Genomic DNA, 18964 nt, shown 5'->3' with positions numbered 1-18964 from the left:
ATTACAAGATTATCTAGCTTACTGCCAGAGTTGAATACACCTCTGGCATTCCCCTCCCTGAATAACTCCTCATGTATGAATGTCGATGCAAAATATTCATTTAGTTTGTTAGCTACCTGAGCAGGATCATCAACATTTGAACTATCGATATCAAGTGGACCAATCTGATCCTTCCTTCTAGAGTTTACATAAGTAAAGAACTCTTTGCTGTTTTTCTTTGCATCCTTTGCCAAAGATTTCTCATAATCTGCCTTTACCTGCCTAACCTCTTTTGTAACTTGGTTACAGATCAGCTTATATCTATCAGAGGTTTCTGTGTCACGTGTTGATTTATATGTATCCCATGCATTTTTCTTCTCTGTCACATGTCTAATTATTTTATCTGACATCCATTTAGGCCTAAATCTCGAACAATATTTCTTTGTTGGTATGAAAAGCCTAGTAGCTTCCAAGATTAATTCTTTGAATTTTTTTTTTTTTTTTTTTTATGTAAACCCCAAACACGAGAGGTGTTAGAACCTATAGTACTTAGTACCATGTTTGGGTTGGAGGTTGAGAAGACGAAAGAAGATATTTGTTGACATTGGACTTGAACTTCTGTAGACTAATTTTCAGGAAATACGTATGACAGAAGGTTGTTCCAGAAAACAGCAGTTGAATGAATAAACGAGGAAGATGAAAAGTTGGTTCTGTGAGTTTGAAGTTGGACAGTAAATGGATGTTGGCTGGTGGCGGCATGTGTTCAGACTCTTTTGAAAGAGAGAGAGCGAGAATTATAGAAGCCAATTCAGAAGAACAGTGCCCATGGAAGTATAGGTAGAAGAGGCATGCAGGAGAAACAGTACGTCTATGAGACAGTGAGTGGAGAGACTCTGTTAGAGATGAATCATTAATTAACCTAACTGCCCTCTTCTGAATGGAATCAAGAAGCCTGAGAGAGGTTTTGGGGCACCACCCCAGATGTGGGAACAATATTCCATGCCAGGGTGGATTTGTGATTTATACAGAGTGAGCAGCTGTTTGAAAGAAAAGTAATGCCGAGAACGAAAGACAAAACCAAGTTTTTCAGATCAAAAGAAGCAATATTTATAATGTGATTGTGCCAGGAGAGATTAGAAGTCAGGGTAATCCCCAAAAGAGATATATCATTTTGCCTAGAAATCAGAATGTCACTAAAGATAAGCATAGGAGTTTCCCATAAGAATGCTTCCCATTTTGAATTTGCTGTTGGTAACATCATGAGTTGATTCCACAGTATAAAATTTAAATAGTGTCTCAGCCCACCATAGTCACATTTAGCCTATCGTAGTTTTTTCCTTTGAGAGTTGTCTATAGTGTTTTTACACCTATATTATAATAAATAAATAAATTTTCTGTTTATATGCCGGGACGGCCAAACGGTCAGAGGAGTTTATAAGATACACAGAATACAAGAAACAGTACCGTATATAGATAATTATAATCTCTTAAAAATATTATGCCTTGTTGCACTGAGTCTTAAATATTATCATGTACACCTTTTGGCATCTCTCTCATTCAAATCAATAAAATGCACTACACTTTCATTGTTTATTAGAATCATATTTTCGGTTATAAGAATCAATTTTGAATGCCTCTGATATTTTTCTAAAGCACATTTCTGGAGATCACAACCATAAAACAATAAAACCAATTTGCATTTTCCAGTTTATTGGGCTTTTCTGTTAATGTAATTCTGTTAGTGCAATAAACAGGTAGTAAACTTGATCTTATTGCATTTGCAATAATACCGACAGCCAGAATTCTGTGTTTTCATGTTATTATGATGAAATGTGTTTCCCCTTCAATGAAATCTGCTCTTCATTTCTATATCTAAACTTCACACTTGTGTGTGTGTCATGTGCTTTGTGATTGATTGACACTTATCTTTTTTACTGTGTTTTAAATTTTACTACCCAAAAAAAAAAAGTCAGTGAACAGAATTTGAGTGTAAAAGATAAGTTACGAATTATAGAAACGTACAATAAATTAAACTTAGGCAATATGTCTCAAAAGGAAGCGGCAGTAAAATTAGGAGTGCCTCAGTCATCTTTATCAAAATTATTAAAATCACGTCACATTAAGCACTAATGTGATTAGTGAAACCAGAAAAAGGAAGTGTGAAGGGAAATGCTAAACAGCAGATGAAGCTCTGTTCGTTTGGTTCTAACAGGCCAGCTCATTTAATGCACCAATCAATCGTAACATTCCCCTTCAAAAAAAGCTAATAATTTTGCTGAAAAACTACACAAAGAGTTTAAAGGGATGGACTGATGGCTGACAAGATGGTAGGAGAGGCATGATATTGTTTACAAAAAACTTCACGGAGAAAAACAAGATTCCGATAGTTCTGCAGCTGACACCTGGTTGAAAACAGCTCGGAAAACTGTGTTAAACACTTATTTGTTATTTGGTTTTTAAGAGCATTAGCAACTAAGGCCATATTGCTCCGGGATTTGCGGTGGTCATTCCCTGACCTTTCCGCATTCTCCGTATTTGGTGGTGACAGGCTCGAACCCCGGTCTAATGAAGAAGCATGTGCTACACACTGCTGCTCCTTCCCACCTGGCTACAGAGGCGCCTTAAACACTTATAATCCTGAAGATATTTTTAATACAGATGAAACAGGGTTGTACTACAGGGCTACCCCAGACCACTGAATGATTTTTAAAAATTCCTCTGCATCCACAGGAAAGAAGATAAAAGACAAGATTACAGTTCTTTTAACATGCAACATGACCGGAACAATCAAGATGAAGCCGTTAGTTATCGGCAAGAGTAAATCGCCTAGATGTTTTTAAGGAGTAAAACCGCTGCCTGTTGAATATGCCAATAACGCCAATGCTAGGATGAGAACTTCTTTATTTGAAGATTATCTTCATAAATGGGTTTTGAAATTGGATAAGAAAAACAAAAAAATTGCATTTGAAAACTGCCCAGCTCATCCAAAGTTGACATTCAAAAACATTGAATTAGTTTTTCTACCTTCAAATACCACATCACTGATTCAATCTCTCGACCTGGGAATAATAAAAACCTTTAAGACCTTTTATAGATCGGATATGAGGTGAAGAATCATCCAGTCTATAGATGAAGGTTTGGGAATATCATCCAATATTGCAAAGCAGATAACTGTTCTAGATGCACTTTGTATGACAATGAGTGCCTGGAATAAAGTTTCCGAAATCTGCATTAGCAACTGTTTCAAAAAATGTGGATTAATTATTCATGATGGTCAACTAAGTCACGATACTGATCACGTTGAAAAGCATGAAGACTTGGGTGAATAGGAATTTAATGATTGGGTGGACATAGATGGTGATCTACAAGTTACTACAGCTTTAACATATGAATAAATCGCCCAGTCTGTTACTGATAATTTCGCCGACAAGGAAAACGAAGATGAACCAGAACGAATTCCAGTTACAAAACGGCAAACTCTTGAAGCTATAGCCATCCTGAGGAGAGTGCTGGAAGAAACTGGTGCAAGTGATTGTGAATATAGACTGTTATACAATATTGAAAAACCTATAGACTTTGTAGTGATAATTTAAAGCAATCTAAAATAAGTGACTATTTTAAATTATAATCATATTACAAAGTGTTATGTTTAATTAATATGTATATTAATTAAGCTATGTACATAAGTATAACTTTATTTTTATACTTATGATTTTCACGTATCATTTAATTGGCAATAAACCTTTGGTAATAAAGTGTAAATTTGTGCTTTATATCTTTATTTTTATAGTCTGGATAATATTCATCAATTTTCGCTTATTAGAATTGCTGTTTATTAGAATCAAAATTCAATTTGCAAATGACATCACTATAACTGGCGCTTACTGTATTTAAGTTCAAGTCTATTTTAGTTGGTGACAGGGAGATGTTGACACACGCAGAGGCTCTTTTATTTATTATATACAGTATATACTAGCTAAGGTGCCAATCTTTATCCATCATGTTCCCTTCAAAATGATGCTAAATCTTTGCCCATTACATAACAGAGCACTCTCATTATTATACATCCTTTTCATTGAATACTGCAATTACAACATTTGTTAATAGATAATAGCACTCTACTGAAAAAAAATTACAATATACTACTTATCAGGAAGTGTTAATTGAGGTTGAAAATTAAGGTAACTCGAAAATTTATTCCAATACAAGACATTATAATATTATGATGCCTCTTGAGAAAATTTCAGTTTGATTTCATTTACATAGCTATGTAAATGATGCTAAGCACTACTTCAACATAACTGCTATATATTAGTCTATATAACTTTTTTTTTAATAATGAATGATTGACTGACTTTTTTATCTTTACCTTAGGAAGATATTTTGCTTTTTGCTTTTCATTGGCATTCCTGGCTATCTGGTTAACACAAAGATTAGAATGCGCTCCATAGCTTAGGGCAATGCCTGCAGATGCCCGAGAAAGCTCTTCCATGACTATACAATGCTCCAAGTAGCCACTTTCTGCCCCTCCATCTTTAACTGTAATAATCAAATGCTTTCTTTATGCTTTTGTTTATTTATTAATGCTAATAAAGGTGAATATAAAGTCATACAAGCTAAACTACACATGGTGTGGATATATGTGCGAGTATTTATTGTTTTTTATAGACATATCATTAGTCTTTTTTCTTCACGGAATCTAAATGCAGCACATTAAATGTATCACACAATTTATTTCATTGCTTGAAGAGACCACTGGGTCCAACATGATGTGGCAAAAGTCCATAACTGCTAATGCAACAATGGCAATGTTATGCAAATTCTTTGGTGATCAGATAATTTCTGTGGCTCTTTGAAGCCAAAATGTCTACATGTTAGAACTACAACGAAATCTGAATAGTAAATTTCCACTATAACACCGTTGAATTTCTGCAAAAATGATGAAATGTACATTCATATTACGAAGAAATTGGTGGTACTTTTGAACAGCTTTTGTTAATGTAACAGGATAAACTATTATGATCATTACTGGCAGAGGAATGATAAGTTGACACAATAATATAAAATATGATTTGTAACTTCATATAGCTAAATAAAAAAAGTATTCAGGAAAGCGGCCTTTTTTTCTGCACCTGCCAAAAAAAAACATTGCCTATCATTCATAACTTCACTATTGCCAAAATGTGACTATCCAATTATGTTTTTAACTTTGCCAAACTATCCACCTCATTTCCTGTTGCAGTGAATTCTTGCAACTAATCGGCAACACACTTCCTGAAAGTAAACTTTGCGAGATTCAGCCTTCTGTTAATTCCCAGAATTTTGTATTTGTGTCCTGTGGTTCTTCTCTCTTTTACTAGTGAAAATATATATATCCCTTATTCATTTACTAATTCCCTTCAGAGCCTTATATAGCTCTATCAGTCCCACCCCCCAAATTTCTAGTTGCCAAGCAACGGTCAGAACTTTCTAAACTATTCTTCATATGAAGATCCATTAACACCCCCTTACCAATCCTGGCTGCCCTCTTCTTTGAACCATTTCTATAAGTTCTGAAACTCGACAACTGAACAAAATATCCTAAATGTGGTCTTACCATTATCGTATATAAAGGAACAGTGAAAGTTTTATGGATCAGGAATTTATAAAATGAAAAAAAAAAAAAAAAAAAATGACACAGTAAACAATACAAAATTAACACAAAACAAACAACAATGTCCGAATATAAGGCATTCCCAATAACTAAACAAAATGCACAGATTCTACTTTTTGTAATTTGCTTAATCACCCTCAATGTCAAAGCTTGACACAAAACAAATGAAATTAAGAGAATCAAAATAAGTAAGACCAGACACTATAAATAAAATATCTTGTATAAATTTTCTTCTCTTGAAATATTTTAAAAGGTAATATAGATCTGTCTGTTTCAAAACAATTCTTTATAAAAGCAATAAATATAATCATTATTACATTCATTGTAATAATGATTACATTTAAGCGATTCTCTCTATTTAAAACAATTGTTCCATACTCCAAATATATTCAGTATAAGTAGAGTGACTCAAAAGAAAAAACCTATCACTTAATTATTAACTGAAAAAGTATTATTCCTTTCATGTGCAGAAGTTCTGACAAGGTTTATTGAGCTGAGTATTAATGTTATTTCTCTCTCTCTCTCTAAATTCAAAGAATGACTTTGTCTAATCATCTTTAGCAAGAATGTCTTTAACATTACAACAGACTTTGTTGCCTTCAACAGAAAATGTTTCATGTAAATCACGTTTGTAATTAGCATTAGCAGAGGCATATGATGCAAGAAAGCAAGCTTATGGCAGCATCAGCCAAAAAAAAAAAAAAATCCACTCCCATTTCACCCCTCCGTTCGTTTGAAATACCTGTCCAGCTGAGCCTTAAATTTATTTAGGCTATCAACTTCCACAACAAGGGATGGAAGTCTGTTCCACCGACCAACTACCCGCTGGCTAAAGGTAAATTTCTGCACATCTATCCTACATCTGTCTTTCCTTAATCTGAATTTATGCCCTCTCAGGTGATTATTCTGAGGAAAAGGAAGAATCCCATCGGCACTGAGCATGCTCAAACCATTCAAGGCTTTATATACCTCTATCAGATCACCTCGCTGGTGCCTAGTCTCCAGACACTGTAATTTGCAGAACTTAAACCTTTCTTCGTAAGAGCAACCCTTTGTTTCATTCACTAATCTTGTTGCCCTTCTCTGTACTCATTCCAGCATCTCTACATCCTTCTTGAAATGAGGCCTCCAGACCTGTATACAGTACTCAAGGTGTGGCCAGACCATTGCCTTATACAAGGGAATAATCATCTCCTTATCCCTGCTAGAAAAATTTCCTGTATATCATTGACAAGACCCCATGAGCTACTCTTGCAGCTTGTCTGCACTGCTCAGAGAACTTCATATCTGCCTGCACAATTACCCCCAGGTCCTTTTCATTCTCTACCACTGTCAGTGTAGTACCACACAGTTTATACATTGCCCTGGGGTTGCTGTTTCCCCACATGTAGTACTTTACATTTGTCAATGTTAAACTTCATTTGCTACCTCTCAGCCCATCTGCTCAACCTTTCCAGATCCTGTTGCAGCAGCATAGCGTCAGTAGTGTCCTTAACAACCCTACAAACCTTTGTATCATCTGCAAACTTGGACATTAAGTTTGATATACCATCATCAATATTATTTATAAAATACAGAAAACAATAATGGACCCAACACTGAACCCTGAGGGACTCCACTAATAACATTAGTCCATGAAGAGCAGTGTCCATTGATTACCACTCTGCCTTCTCCCACTCAACCATACCTTTATCCATAGCAGCAATTTGCCTCCAATGTCACACTGCTCCAATTTGTGCAGCAGTCTTCCATGTGTAACAGCATCAAAGGCTTTTCTAAGATCCAAATATATGATATCAAAGTTATTCTTTGCATCCAGTTCCTTTGTAAGTACATCATAGTATCCAATCAAATTAGGCAGACAAGACTTCCCCTTAACAAACCCATGCTGTGTCCGAGCTATAACTGAAGTCATGTCTAGATGATCCTGCAGTGCTTCTTTAACCAGTGCCTCCATTAATTTTCTTGGAACAGAAGTTAAACTCACAGGTCTATAATTACTTGTGTGAGCCTTTGATCCTCCTTTGTGAATTGGGGTCACATTTGCACATCTCCAGTCTATGGGTACCTCCCCTGAGTCCAAGGGGAGGATTTTATAATGGGGGATTTTAATTCCCAGATACTGACTGGAATTTGTAGGTTGGTCACTCACACACTAGCAAAGCTTTTGTGGATTTATTGGATGATTGGTTTCTACATCAGCATGTTCGGGAGGCAACTAGAGGGAGTAATACTCTTGATTTGATTATCAGTAGTGATTCTTCATGCATTAAGAATCTGCAGATAAAGGAACCACTAGGTGGCAATGATCACAGTGTGTGAAGTGGGATTTACTCAAAGAGGTAACTACCATCAGGGGTAAAGGGAAGGGTTTTTGCTTTCGTAAAGGCGACTATGATGGTCTGAGACAGTATTTAAATTCTATGCAGTGGGACCAACTGATGATGTTACTAACAGCAAATTCAAAATGGGAAGCATTCAAAGAACTTATCTTGGAAGCTACTAGGCTTTAAATACCAACTAAGAAATATTGTTCAAGGTTTAAGCCTAAATGGATGTCAGATGAGACATAGGGCAGAGAAGAAAAATGCATGGGATACATATAAATTAACATGTGACACAGAAGCCTATGATAGATATAAGTTGATCTGTAACCAAGTTACAAAGGAGGTTAGGCAGGCGAAGGCAGATTACAAGAAATCTTTGGCAAAGAAAAACAGCAAAGAGTTATTTACTTATGTAAACTCTAGAAGGAAGGGGGTGAATCAGATTAATTATTTTATTTTTATCTTAAGGCATACATTTAGAAACTAATTTTACTTTCCTTGTCTTTACCAGCTTTAATCATGCAGAATTTTAACTGCGAATATCATATTAACACTCCTAATGTCAAATAATACATGTGTTAAAACAACATGTATAATTTTTAACTCACCAAGTTTCACTCTAAATTTTTAATCTTTTAATCTTCTCTTTCTCTATATCAGAGCCACATGATATCATATGATAGGTATGCGATAATACTTTTTAATATGTATACCTATGGTAGATATAAGCTGGTCTGTAATCACGTCACAAAGGAGGTTAGGCAGGCAAAGGCAGATTACGAGAAATCTTTGGCAAAAGATGGAAAGAAAAACAACAAAGAGTTCTTTACTTATGTAAACTCTAGAAGGAAGTGGGTGAATCAGACTGGTCCACTTGATGTCGATGGTTCAACTTTTGATAATCCTACTCAGGTAGCTGACAAACTGAATGAGTATTTTACATCTACATTCACACATGAGCAATTATGAAAGGAGGAGAATGCCAGAAGTTTATCAAACTCTGGCAGAGAGCTAAAATATTTTGTAATAACTGAGAGCAAAGTGGAGAAGAAATTGTTGAAGTTAAACACAAGCGTGGATGGGATCTATCCAGTAATATTAAAGGAGGCAGCAAAGGAAGTAAGCAAACCCTTAGCCATAATATGAGAGCTTTCTTGGAATCAGGGGAGGTCCCCATGAACTGGAGATGTGCAAATGTGACCCCAATTCACAAAAGGGGATCAAAGGGTGACAAGTAATTAGAGGCCTGTTAGTTTGACTTCTGTTAAGGGGAAGTGAATGGAGGTACTTGTTAAAGAAGCACTGCAGGATCATCTAGACCAGCACTTCTAAAACTATCTGTGGTGAAGGACCAGTTCCTTTTATTTCCAATCCGTCACGGACCAGTACTTTTGGAAAATACAATTGTGGCACAGCAGCAAGATCCACAACAAATTTACAATTCATCCCGAACTGGTAACAAACAGTTCACAGACTGATGTCAGTCTATGAACTACACTTTGAGTAGCAATGATCTAGACAAGACTACAGTTATAGCTCAGATACGGTATGGGTTTGTTAACGGGAAGTCTTGTCTGACCAATTTGATTGGATACTATATGTGGTCACAAAGGAACTGGATGCAAAAAATAATTTTGATATCATATACTAGGATTTTAGGAAAGTGTTTGATACTTTTGCACATGGAAGACTATTGTACAAATTGGGGCAGTATGGCATTAAAGGAAAATTGCTACTATGGGAAAAGGGATGGTTGAGTGGAAGACAACAGAGTGGTAATCAATGGACACTGCACTTCATGGACCAATGTTATTTTGGAGTCCCCCTCGGTGTTGGGTACATTTGTTGTTTTCTGTATTTATTAATGATATTGATGAAGGTATATCAGACTTAATGTCCAAGTCTGCAGGCAATACAAAGGTCAGCAGGGTTGTTAATGACACTAATGACAGTATGCAACTGCAACAGGATCTAGAAAAGTTGAGCAGATGGACTAATAGGTGGCAATTAAAGTTTAATACTGACAAATGTAAAGTACTCCATATGGGTAGCAGTAACCCCAGAGTAACATATCAACTGTGTGATACTACACTCAGGGTGGTAAAGAATGAAAAAGACCTGAAGGTAATTGTGCAGTCAGATATGAAGTTTTCTGAGTGCAGACAGTCTGCAAGAATAGCTCGTGGTGTCTTGTCAATGATATTCAGGAATTATTTTTCTAGCAGGGGATAAGGAGATGATATCCTCTTGTATAAGGCAATGGTCAGGCCACACCTTTAGTACTGTATACTGGTCTTGAGGCCTGATTTTAGAAAGGATGTAGAGCTGGTGGAACTAATACAGAGAAGGACAACAAGATTGGTGAAAGGAACAAAGGGTTGCTCTTACAAAGAAAGGCTTAAGTTCTGCAAACTGCAGTCTGGAGACCATGGGTGGGTGTGTGTGTGTGTAAGTTTGTATTAATATATTGAATAAAGTGTGCACAAATGGATGTGAAAATTACACAAAGTGCCAGTAACTAGAAGGGTGAGGATAGTTGAAAAAGAAGTGTTAGTAGATATGTGAAAGGTAAAAGAATGTTTATATCCTAAAAGTTATGATGAATTAAGAAAATTATGGGCTAAATTACTAAGCCAATAGAAGGTTGGAGAACTGTAAAGAAAAATTAGTACAGCAAAATACCAATAAAATAAAAATAAAAAGTATTTACTATTTTTTCAACAGCGAAAAGGTGTAGTGTGATGGAATAGGGAATGGTTTCATGTATGTGGGACTGGTTGAGTCCACAGGTAGTGTCAGGTGTGGGTTCGCTGTTGAAAAAATAGTAAATACTTTCTATTTTTACTTTTTATTTTATTGGTATTTTGCTGTACTAATTTTTCTTTACAGTTCTCCAACCTTCTATTGGCTTAGTAAATTAGCCCATAATTTTCTTAATTCATCATAACTTTAAGGTATTAACATTCTTTCATATATCTACTACACTTCTTTTTCAACTATCCTAACCCTTCTAGTTACTGGCATTTTGTATAACTTTCACATCCATTTATGCACACTTTATTCAATATATTAATACAACCTTATATATACTCTTGCATCCTTCAATGCTGCTTTGTACTTTTAGGTGCATCTGTCGTACCTGACTCATTAATCTTTCATTTACTGAAACCATTTCATCAACTGAATACTTTTATTACCTTTTTATCCTTTGTAACTTTACCTTTAAGGGGTTACATATTATATATTTTATAAAACAAATGCTTGTTGTGATAACACAGGAATCGCTCACTAACTGTAGAGTACCATATATATACATATATATATATATATATATATATATATATATATATATATATATATATATATGTGCCTAAAAGTTTGGAATCACTTTTTTTTTTCTTATTTTTCAAAGTTTTTATTAAAACAGGGCCAACTTGTTTACCAATTTTTATTAAAATATTTTCTACTATGTTTAAAAATCAAAAAAGTTAAATAATATTTAAGAAATTTCTAGAATATTTGACACTATTCCAGAAAGATGTAGAAGACTTCTGAGTGTGGCAGAACACTGTAGATTATTCTAGAATATTCCAGAAAGTGGAAGTATTGTTCAATATTATAGAAGATCAATATTGTAGATGATTCTAGACTATTCTGCAATAATATAAGCTGAGGAGTAAGAGCTGTAACTTATAAAATCAAACACCTGTCATTCATAAAGAGTGTTTGTTGTAAGTTTTATGTTTCATGATAAATATGGCAAGAATAAATACATTTTATCATTCAATGATTCAATGAGACTGGTAGTTTAAAGGACAAACTACGATTAGGATAACTGCATGTAACAACAGAAGCACAAGATAAGACCATAACACAGATTTCTAAACATAATCAATGACTTACTGCACCTGAAATCGAAGCAAAGTTCGATAGGAATGGAGAAACTCCCCGCGTCTACATGCACCGTAAAACTTTGTCTTAAACAAGCAGGACTTTATGGTTGCGTAGCAATCCAAAAATCTTACTGATCAGAAAATCGAGAGAAATAGTTGATTTGGGATAAGAATCAGCAACGCTGGACAACTGAAGAGTGGAAAACATGCTGTGGATAGATAAATCCAAATTATTTTTAGGAGCATTAGCAACTAAGGCCATATTGCTCGGGGATATGTGGTGGTCATTCCCTGACCTTTACGCATCCTCCGTATTTGGTGGTGATGGGCTCGAACTCCGGTCTAATCAAGAAGCGTGTGCTACGCACTGCTGCTCCTTCCCACCTGGCTACGGAGGCACCCATAAATCCAAATCTGAAATTTTTGGATCCAAGTGTAGAGTTTATGTAAGATGATCAACAGAAGTAAAATGGTGCCACATTGTTTATACCCTATAGTCAAGCACAGTGACAGTTCCATCACGATCTTGTGTTGCTCCTATTTTTCTGAAGTCAGTGATGTCATCAGAACTGAAGGAATTTTAGGAAAATATGGCTATAAAACATTACTGAATATAATACAATATCCTCTGGACTTCGACTTTATAGAAGAAATTTTATATAACAAAAAGACAATGACCCAAAGCACAGCTCTAAACTGTGCAGGGACTTTCTAGCAACTAAATAACAGAAGGGGGTATTGCAAATTATGGTATGACCACCCCAATTGCCAGACTTAAGCCCAGTATAGCTTTATTGGGATCATCTAGAACTTTTAAGTCCGTGAAGTCTGCCCATCTTCACAAAATTTATGGGGAGTCTTGCGTCACTTGGAATAATGTTAGTCAAACACACAAAATTAATCACCAAAATGCCACATCAGAATGTCTCATAATGAGGGATTTTAACATTCCAGATGTTGACTGGAATTTGTGGGTTGGTCACTCACAGCTAGCAAAACTTTTGTGGATTTCTTGGATGACTGTTTTCTACAGCAGCATGTTAGAGAAGCAACAAGAGGAAGCAATACTCCTGATCTGGTTATCAGCAGTGATTCTTCATGCATTCAGGTAAAAGACCAACTGGGTTGCTGCGATCACAGTGTACCAATGTGGAATTTAATTAAAGACCTAACTACTGTCCAGGGCAGGGGTTCTTAACCTTTTGCTTTAAGCGAGCAAGATTTTGTAGCTTACAATACAAGTACCATATATTAAAATATAATTTTTTCTGCTTAAAGATTAAAAATGCATTTTTTAGCCTTATTACGCATACAAGAATTATATTTCTCAATTAAAATTTTTTGGTGGTAATATTTATTACCTTATCAGTGTGAACACTGACTTTGAAGAGATGCCAAACTTCTGAAATTAATTTCTCTATTATGAAGAGATAATTGCAAATTTTCTTCCAAATGTGATATCAACAATATTCTCCTTTTTTTGTTTTTGATATTGTTCATTAATGAAAATGCACTTTCACACGTGTACATTGATCCGAACATAGAAAGTACTTTGAATGCTTCTCTTTGTAATAAAGGAATATTTTGCAGTCAGAAGAACCCCAGAATTTTAAAATAGTCTTGTGTTGGAAAAGACATTTCAGAGCTAAAGACAACTGCATATCAACAAGTTTTAACTTGGCAGCTGCTACTTTATTTTTGAATGAAAATTTGTTCCAAGTTACTGATTTCAAAATTTCTGTAATTTATCATTAATACAAATTTTGGGAGGTGCCCTTTCAAGTATTCAAATCTTTCTTGGAATTGGTCACTGAGATCTTTGATTACATTCATTACAAACGATGGGCACTCCCCAGCAGTTTCCTCCAGACATTTTGAAGAATAGTCTTCCTAAATGTGGCACTTCCCAAATTTGGGAATTTGGGAAGTGCCACTATTGTTCAAGATCTTTCAAAAATATTTTTAGAAGTCGCTTATTAGGGATTTAACAATAAAATGGTTGATGACTTTAACAATGACTTCAAGACATCCTATAATTTCTTTTTGACCTTTCATTTGTGAACACAAAAACTCAATATGAATCACACAGTGATAATGCACAAAATTATGTATCCTATCATCTCTATTAAGATAAGCAATAAGGCCTTTGTTTTTACCTATCATGGAAGGCGCACCATCAGTAACAATCGATACAAGTTTACTCAGATCAACTTCATAAGTGTGTCACATACATCTTTTCCAGTTGTATGACCAGTAAGCAGCAAAATCATCAAAAAATCTTCTTCACAGCTGCCATCATGTAGAATCAAACGAACAAAGCACGAGTTGTGATATGCCTGAAACATAAGTCAACTCATCAAGTGCTAGTGAAAAAAATACACAACTTTCGATTCTACATAATAATTCATTGAATATTACATCTGCCATTTTATGAACTCGATTTGAAACTGTATCATTACTCAAAGGAATATTTTTGGCAGAGCTAATCAAGGTAACTTTCTGTTTTTCTGATAAGATGCTAGCAAGCACTTCTAATAATGACACTACACAATTTTTTATTATTTCACCATTAGCATAAGGCAATGAATTCTTTGCAATTCTATTTGATAAAATAAATGAAACTTCAATTGCTAACACTTTACTATTAGCTTGACCAAAATTTTAAATATTTTTCTGTCTTTCAAGTTTCTTTTTTTGTTCTTTAAGTTTTAGCTTTTCTAATATCATTAAATTAGGGAAAAGCTTCATGAAAATTCCTATGGCATGTTTCTAATGTCTTTCACAATTTGACTTCTGATAGCCATCCAAACACACCTGACATAATAAGTAAATTACACCAATTCCACTACTCTTATCTATTACCAAATACAGGTAGGACCCGTTTTACAGCAGGGTTAGGTTCCAGCAAAACAGGGTCGTAAAATGAAAAGTCATAAAACAAGACCAATTTATAATGTAATTGAATGAGATAGGTTCCAAAATTCCCAAAATTTTTCCAAGTATGTACTACTATTTCTGTTCTTTATAAATAATTAAATATTCATCATCATCATGAACTTGGTCAGGCTTAGATCTTTTAAGACCTGTTCCGGTGTAGCTCTTAGAGGTGGTCTTGATCTCGCCATCGTTGTCTTGGTCGATCAACATCTCTCTTACCTGTAGGTTTGTAGTTAAAGGTAAATTTTGGGATCCGGTCTGGGTTCATTCTTTCTGTGTGGCTGATCCATTTTTCCTGATACCGTTTTATGTCATTTACTATGTTATCTACTTTTAATTTCTAGCAGATATCTAAATTTCTTTGGTTGTCTAGTCTTGTAAAGCCTAATAATGGTCTTAAAAATCTCATTTGTGCTGCTTCTAGTTTGTGTGCATCTTTCTTATTTATAACCCAAGTCTCACAGCTGTAGAAGAGGGCTGGTTTTGAAGTGATGTTGTGCAGTCGTAATTTTGTTTCAGTTGTCATTTGTTTTCCAAAGTAGCGTTTAATCGTTCCATTCATTTTATTATATTTTTGTAGTTTAGTGTGGATGTCTTTCCCTTCATTTGATATTAAATTTTCCAAATAGGTGAAGTCAGATATTTGTTCTATTATTTTATCATCAATAACAATTTTGACTCTTTGTATGTTTTTGCCACATAATCCCATTGATTTTGTTTTTGAGGTAGAGATTTTCATCCCGTACTTTTTAACTATTTTATTAAGTTCATTTGCTGCTATCTGTAGTTCATCTTCAGATTTTGCAATTACAACTTGATCATCAGCATATAATATAGTTTGGATTTTATTCCTGTTATAATTTCCATTCTTTAAGAATTTTATTGATGTAGATATTAAATAAATTTGGTGATAGGCCACAACCTTGTTTCACTCCTTTATTGTGTTAATTGGGTCTGATAGTTGGCCATTAGAATATTTTATACAGACTTTTGAGTTTTTATATAGGCTTTGGATTGCTTTCCGGAGTTGGGTTGGGATATTTTCTTCACGTAGAATCTGCCAAAGTTTTTCCCGGTTTACACTGTCATATGCTTTTTCATAAACAATAAACAGCAGAAATGTTGGTAGATTGAATTCTCTTCTTTTCTCCAAAATTTGTTGTAGTGAGAAAATGGCATCTATTGTGCTTCTCCCTTTTCTGAACCCACATTGTTCTTCTTCTAAGAATAGTTCACTGTATTTATTAAGTTTATTCTTTAGTGTATTAGAGTATAGCTTTGCAGCAGTTGACAGCAGTGTTATCCCTCTGTAGTTGTTTGGGTTATTTCTGGAGCCTTTTTTTGTGTAAATTGATTACTATTCCTGTTTTCCAATCTTTGGGTATCTGTTGCTTATGCCATATGATGTTAAATAATTTTAGAAGTGCATTTTTTAGTAAGGTGTCCCCATATTTAAACAGTTCTACATTCAAATTGTCTATGCCTGGGCTTTTTTGGTTTTTTGATTTTTGTAATATTAACTCTAGTTCTTCCACTGTTATATTTTCTTCATCTTTGGTTATCACAGATTCATCTTCCAATTCCCTAGTGCCTGGGTTATACCATAGTTTAGAATAGTGTTGCTTCCATTCTGCTTTGGATATGGAGTTGGTTTTTATTTGATCATTTGTGTCTAGTTGTAATTTCTTAAAAATTTTAAAACCTCTTCTCTGTGGGCCCGTGATATCACATTCTAAAGATTTAACAAATTTATCCCAGTCATCTCATTGGATTCTTCTTGTTAGTTTTCTGACTTCTGCTCTAAGCTTTTTATATTTTATGTGTAGATGTAGGTCTTTAGTTTTTGTAGGAACAGTTTATAGGTTTTTTTTTCCTCATTGATTGTTTGTTTCAATTCTTCATTCCAAGTTCTTAGCCAGTTTTTATTTTTTATAGGTTTATATCCAAGACTTTCTTCAGCAGCTCCCAGAATTGATTTTTTCATGTTTGACCAGATTTCCTCAATATTATCACTTTCATCTGATTTCAATGGACTTTCATACAGGAATTTAGTGCTTTCATCTTCCAACAAATGAATTTTTAATTTCTTAGCAGTTTTTGTTGGTATTAATTAAATATTTTAAACATTTAATACACCTTTTTTTATTTATACTTATACTGAACATAAAACAATAAAATAAAATTTTAATTTACTTTGGTCCTGTGGAGTCATCACTTGAGTACATATTTACTTCACTGATATTTTATGTGACAAGGTGTAATGAGGCGACATCAATAGGACGTTCTTGGTTGAGGGTCATCGGGTTCTGAGGGTTCCTTTCCATTCTTTGTCAACAACTGTTGTATTGATGTCTGGCATGACTTCCTACTTCTTTCTTCCAAGATGTTATAGTAGGGCTTCAACATCATGTTGACACCTCTTTGGATGCCATGGCTACATTCCCAATCAGGATCATTATCACCAAGTTCATCAAATGCACTATGAATTTTGGCAAGAGCACTCTGAATATGTTTGGTTTTTAATGTTCTGATTGGCTCCAACTCTTCCACTCCATCTGGTGTGTCAGCCTCATGTTGTTGAAGTTGCACAGTCATTTCCTCCAATTCCTCCCTCGAAAGTGGCTCACCATGACTCTCCAGCAACTGGTCAACATCATCTGGATCAACGTTGTCAATGCCAACGGCCTTAGCCATGCGAGAAAAATCTTTAGCCACTTTCGAAACTGGCTCAATCCTTACAAAATCAATCACTGCTTTGGGCCACAATTTATGCCAGACGCCATTCATGCAGGACTGTGACACTTCCTCTCAGGCAGAATCAATGTTTGTGATGGCATTCAGGATGTTATGACTTCCAGTAGTCCCTCACAGTTATATCACACTGCATAGCCTCAACAATCCCTTTGAAAGTCATATGCAAATAATATGCCTTAAAGTTCGCAATTACACCCTGGTCTATCGGTTGCAAAAGTGAAGTTGCGTTGGGAGGCAAATACACAACCTCAACTTCCAAATGGTCATTGTGGATTTCTTGGAGTTTGGCTGGGTGTCCTGGGTCATTGTCCAGCACCAACATGGCTTTGGGAGGCAAGCCATTTGCTGCACAAAACTGAGCAACCTCTGGACAAAAGTATAAGGAGTACCATTCGCTAAAAATTGTCTGAGTCACCCACACCTTTTTGTTAGAGCGCCAAAACACAGGAAGTCGTGTCTTCACCATGTCCTTCATTACAAGAGGCGTCTCTGAATGGTACACCAACACTGGTTTGAGTTAAAGTGTTCCCGATGCATTGCCACCCAGAAGCAATGTCAACTGATCTTTTGCAACCATGAAACCAGGGGAAGACCTCTCCTCACCCGCGATGTACATCCTACTTGGCAATTTTTTCCAATAAAGCCCCATTTTGTCCACATTAAAAACTAAATCAGGGTGGTAGTTGCCTTTGTCTATTAAGCGTTTAAATTCGGAAGGATACTCTTCTGCCACTACAACGTCAGCACTAGCAGCCTCACCAGACACTTTCACATTGTGAATTTTAGAACGGTTTTTAAACCGATGAAACCACTCTTTGTTGGTCATAAATGTTACAGTGTTACCAAGCTCCTCACATATTTCGTCAAATGACGACTTCGCCTTGTCCAGAATTACCGCCTGTGTAGCAAGAACATTATTTTGGTTCATATCGTCAACCATAACACTAACAATTTCTCCATTTTTTTCCACTGCCTCACTGCGTGAATAACTTGTTCTGGAGGATGACACACTTGTTATCCCTGTGTGTGTGTGTGTGTGTGTGTGTGTGTGTGTGTGTGTGTGTGTGTGTGTGTGTGTGTGTGTGTGTGTGTGTGTGTGTGTGCGCTTTATTTTATCAACATTGTTCATAATCGTTGATACAGTTGCTAAACTCAATGCCTTACACACATCCAACCGACGCTCACCAAACCTCATGCGATGAATCACATCCATTTTTCTCCTTAATTGTTAGTGTTTTACGCTTTCTTTTGCCCCACCCTGGCACAGACACTGCCCTACACTTAGAGCTCATGGTTACACAAAAATTATTATTAATGAGAAATAACACTGTAATAACACTGTGTAAACCGTTAACAATTGAGGGAAAATTCACGTAAACAACTCTTGGTGTCACTATCATTCCACCCACAATGCACCATGA

General features: G+C 35.4%; 1 protein-coding gene across 1 annotated transcript in view; it reads right to left on the bottom strand.

The window, feature by feature from the left end:
- LOC150081659 (isovaleryl-CoA dehydrogenase, mitochondrial) overlaps positions 1 to 18964 on the bottom strand; it is a 116867-nt gene that overhangs the window by 81746 nt on the left and 16157 nt on the right. Inside the window, exon 4 of the mRNA XM_090380580.1 lies at positions 4349 to 4518. Within this exon, the coding sequence (XP_090236706.1) occupies positions 4349 to 4518 (170 nt within the window). The remainder of the gene's footprint in view (positions 1 to 4348; positions 4519 to 18964) is intronic.

The sequence above is a fragment of the Mastigoproctus giganteus genome, chromosome 8 (genome assembly GCF_048544385.1).
Source record: "Mastigoproctus giganteus isolate SK-2022 chromosome 8, ASM4854438v1, whole genome shotgun sequence".
Lineage (NCBI taxonomy): Eukaryota > Metazoa > Arthropoda > Arachnida > Uropygi > Thelyphonidae > Mastigoproctus > Mastigoproctus giganteus.
The sequence above is the reverse complement of the archived record's forward strand: the minus strand, read 5'-3'. Positions and strand labels throughout refer to the sequence as shown.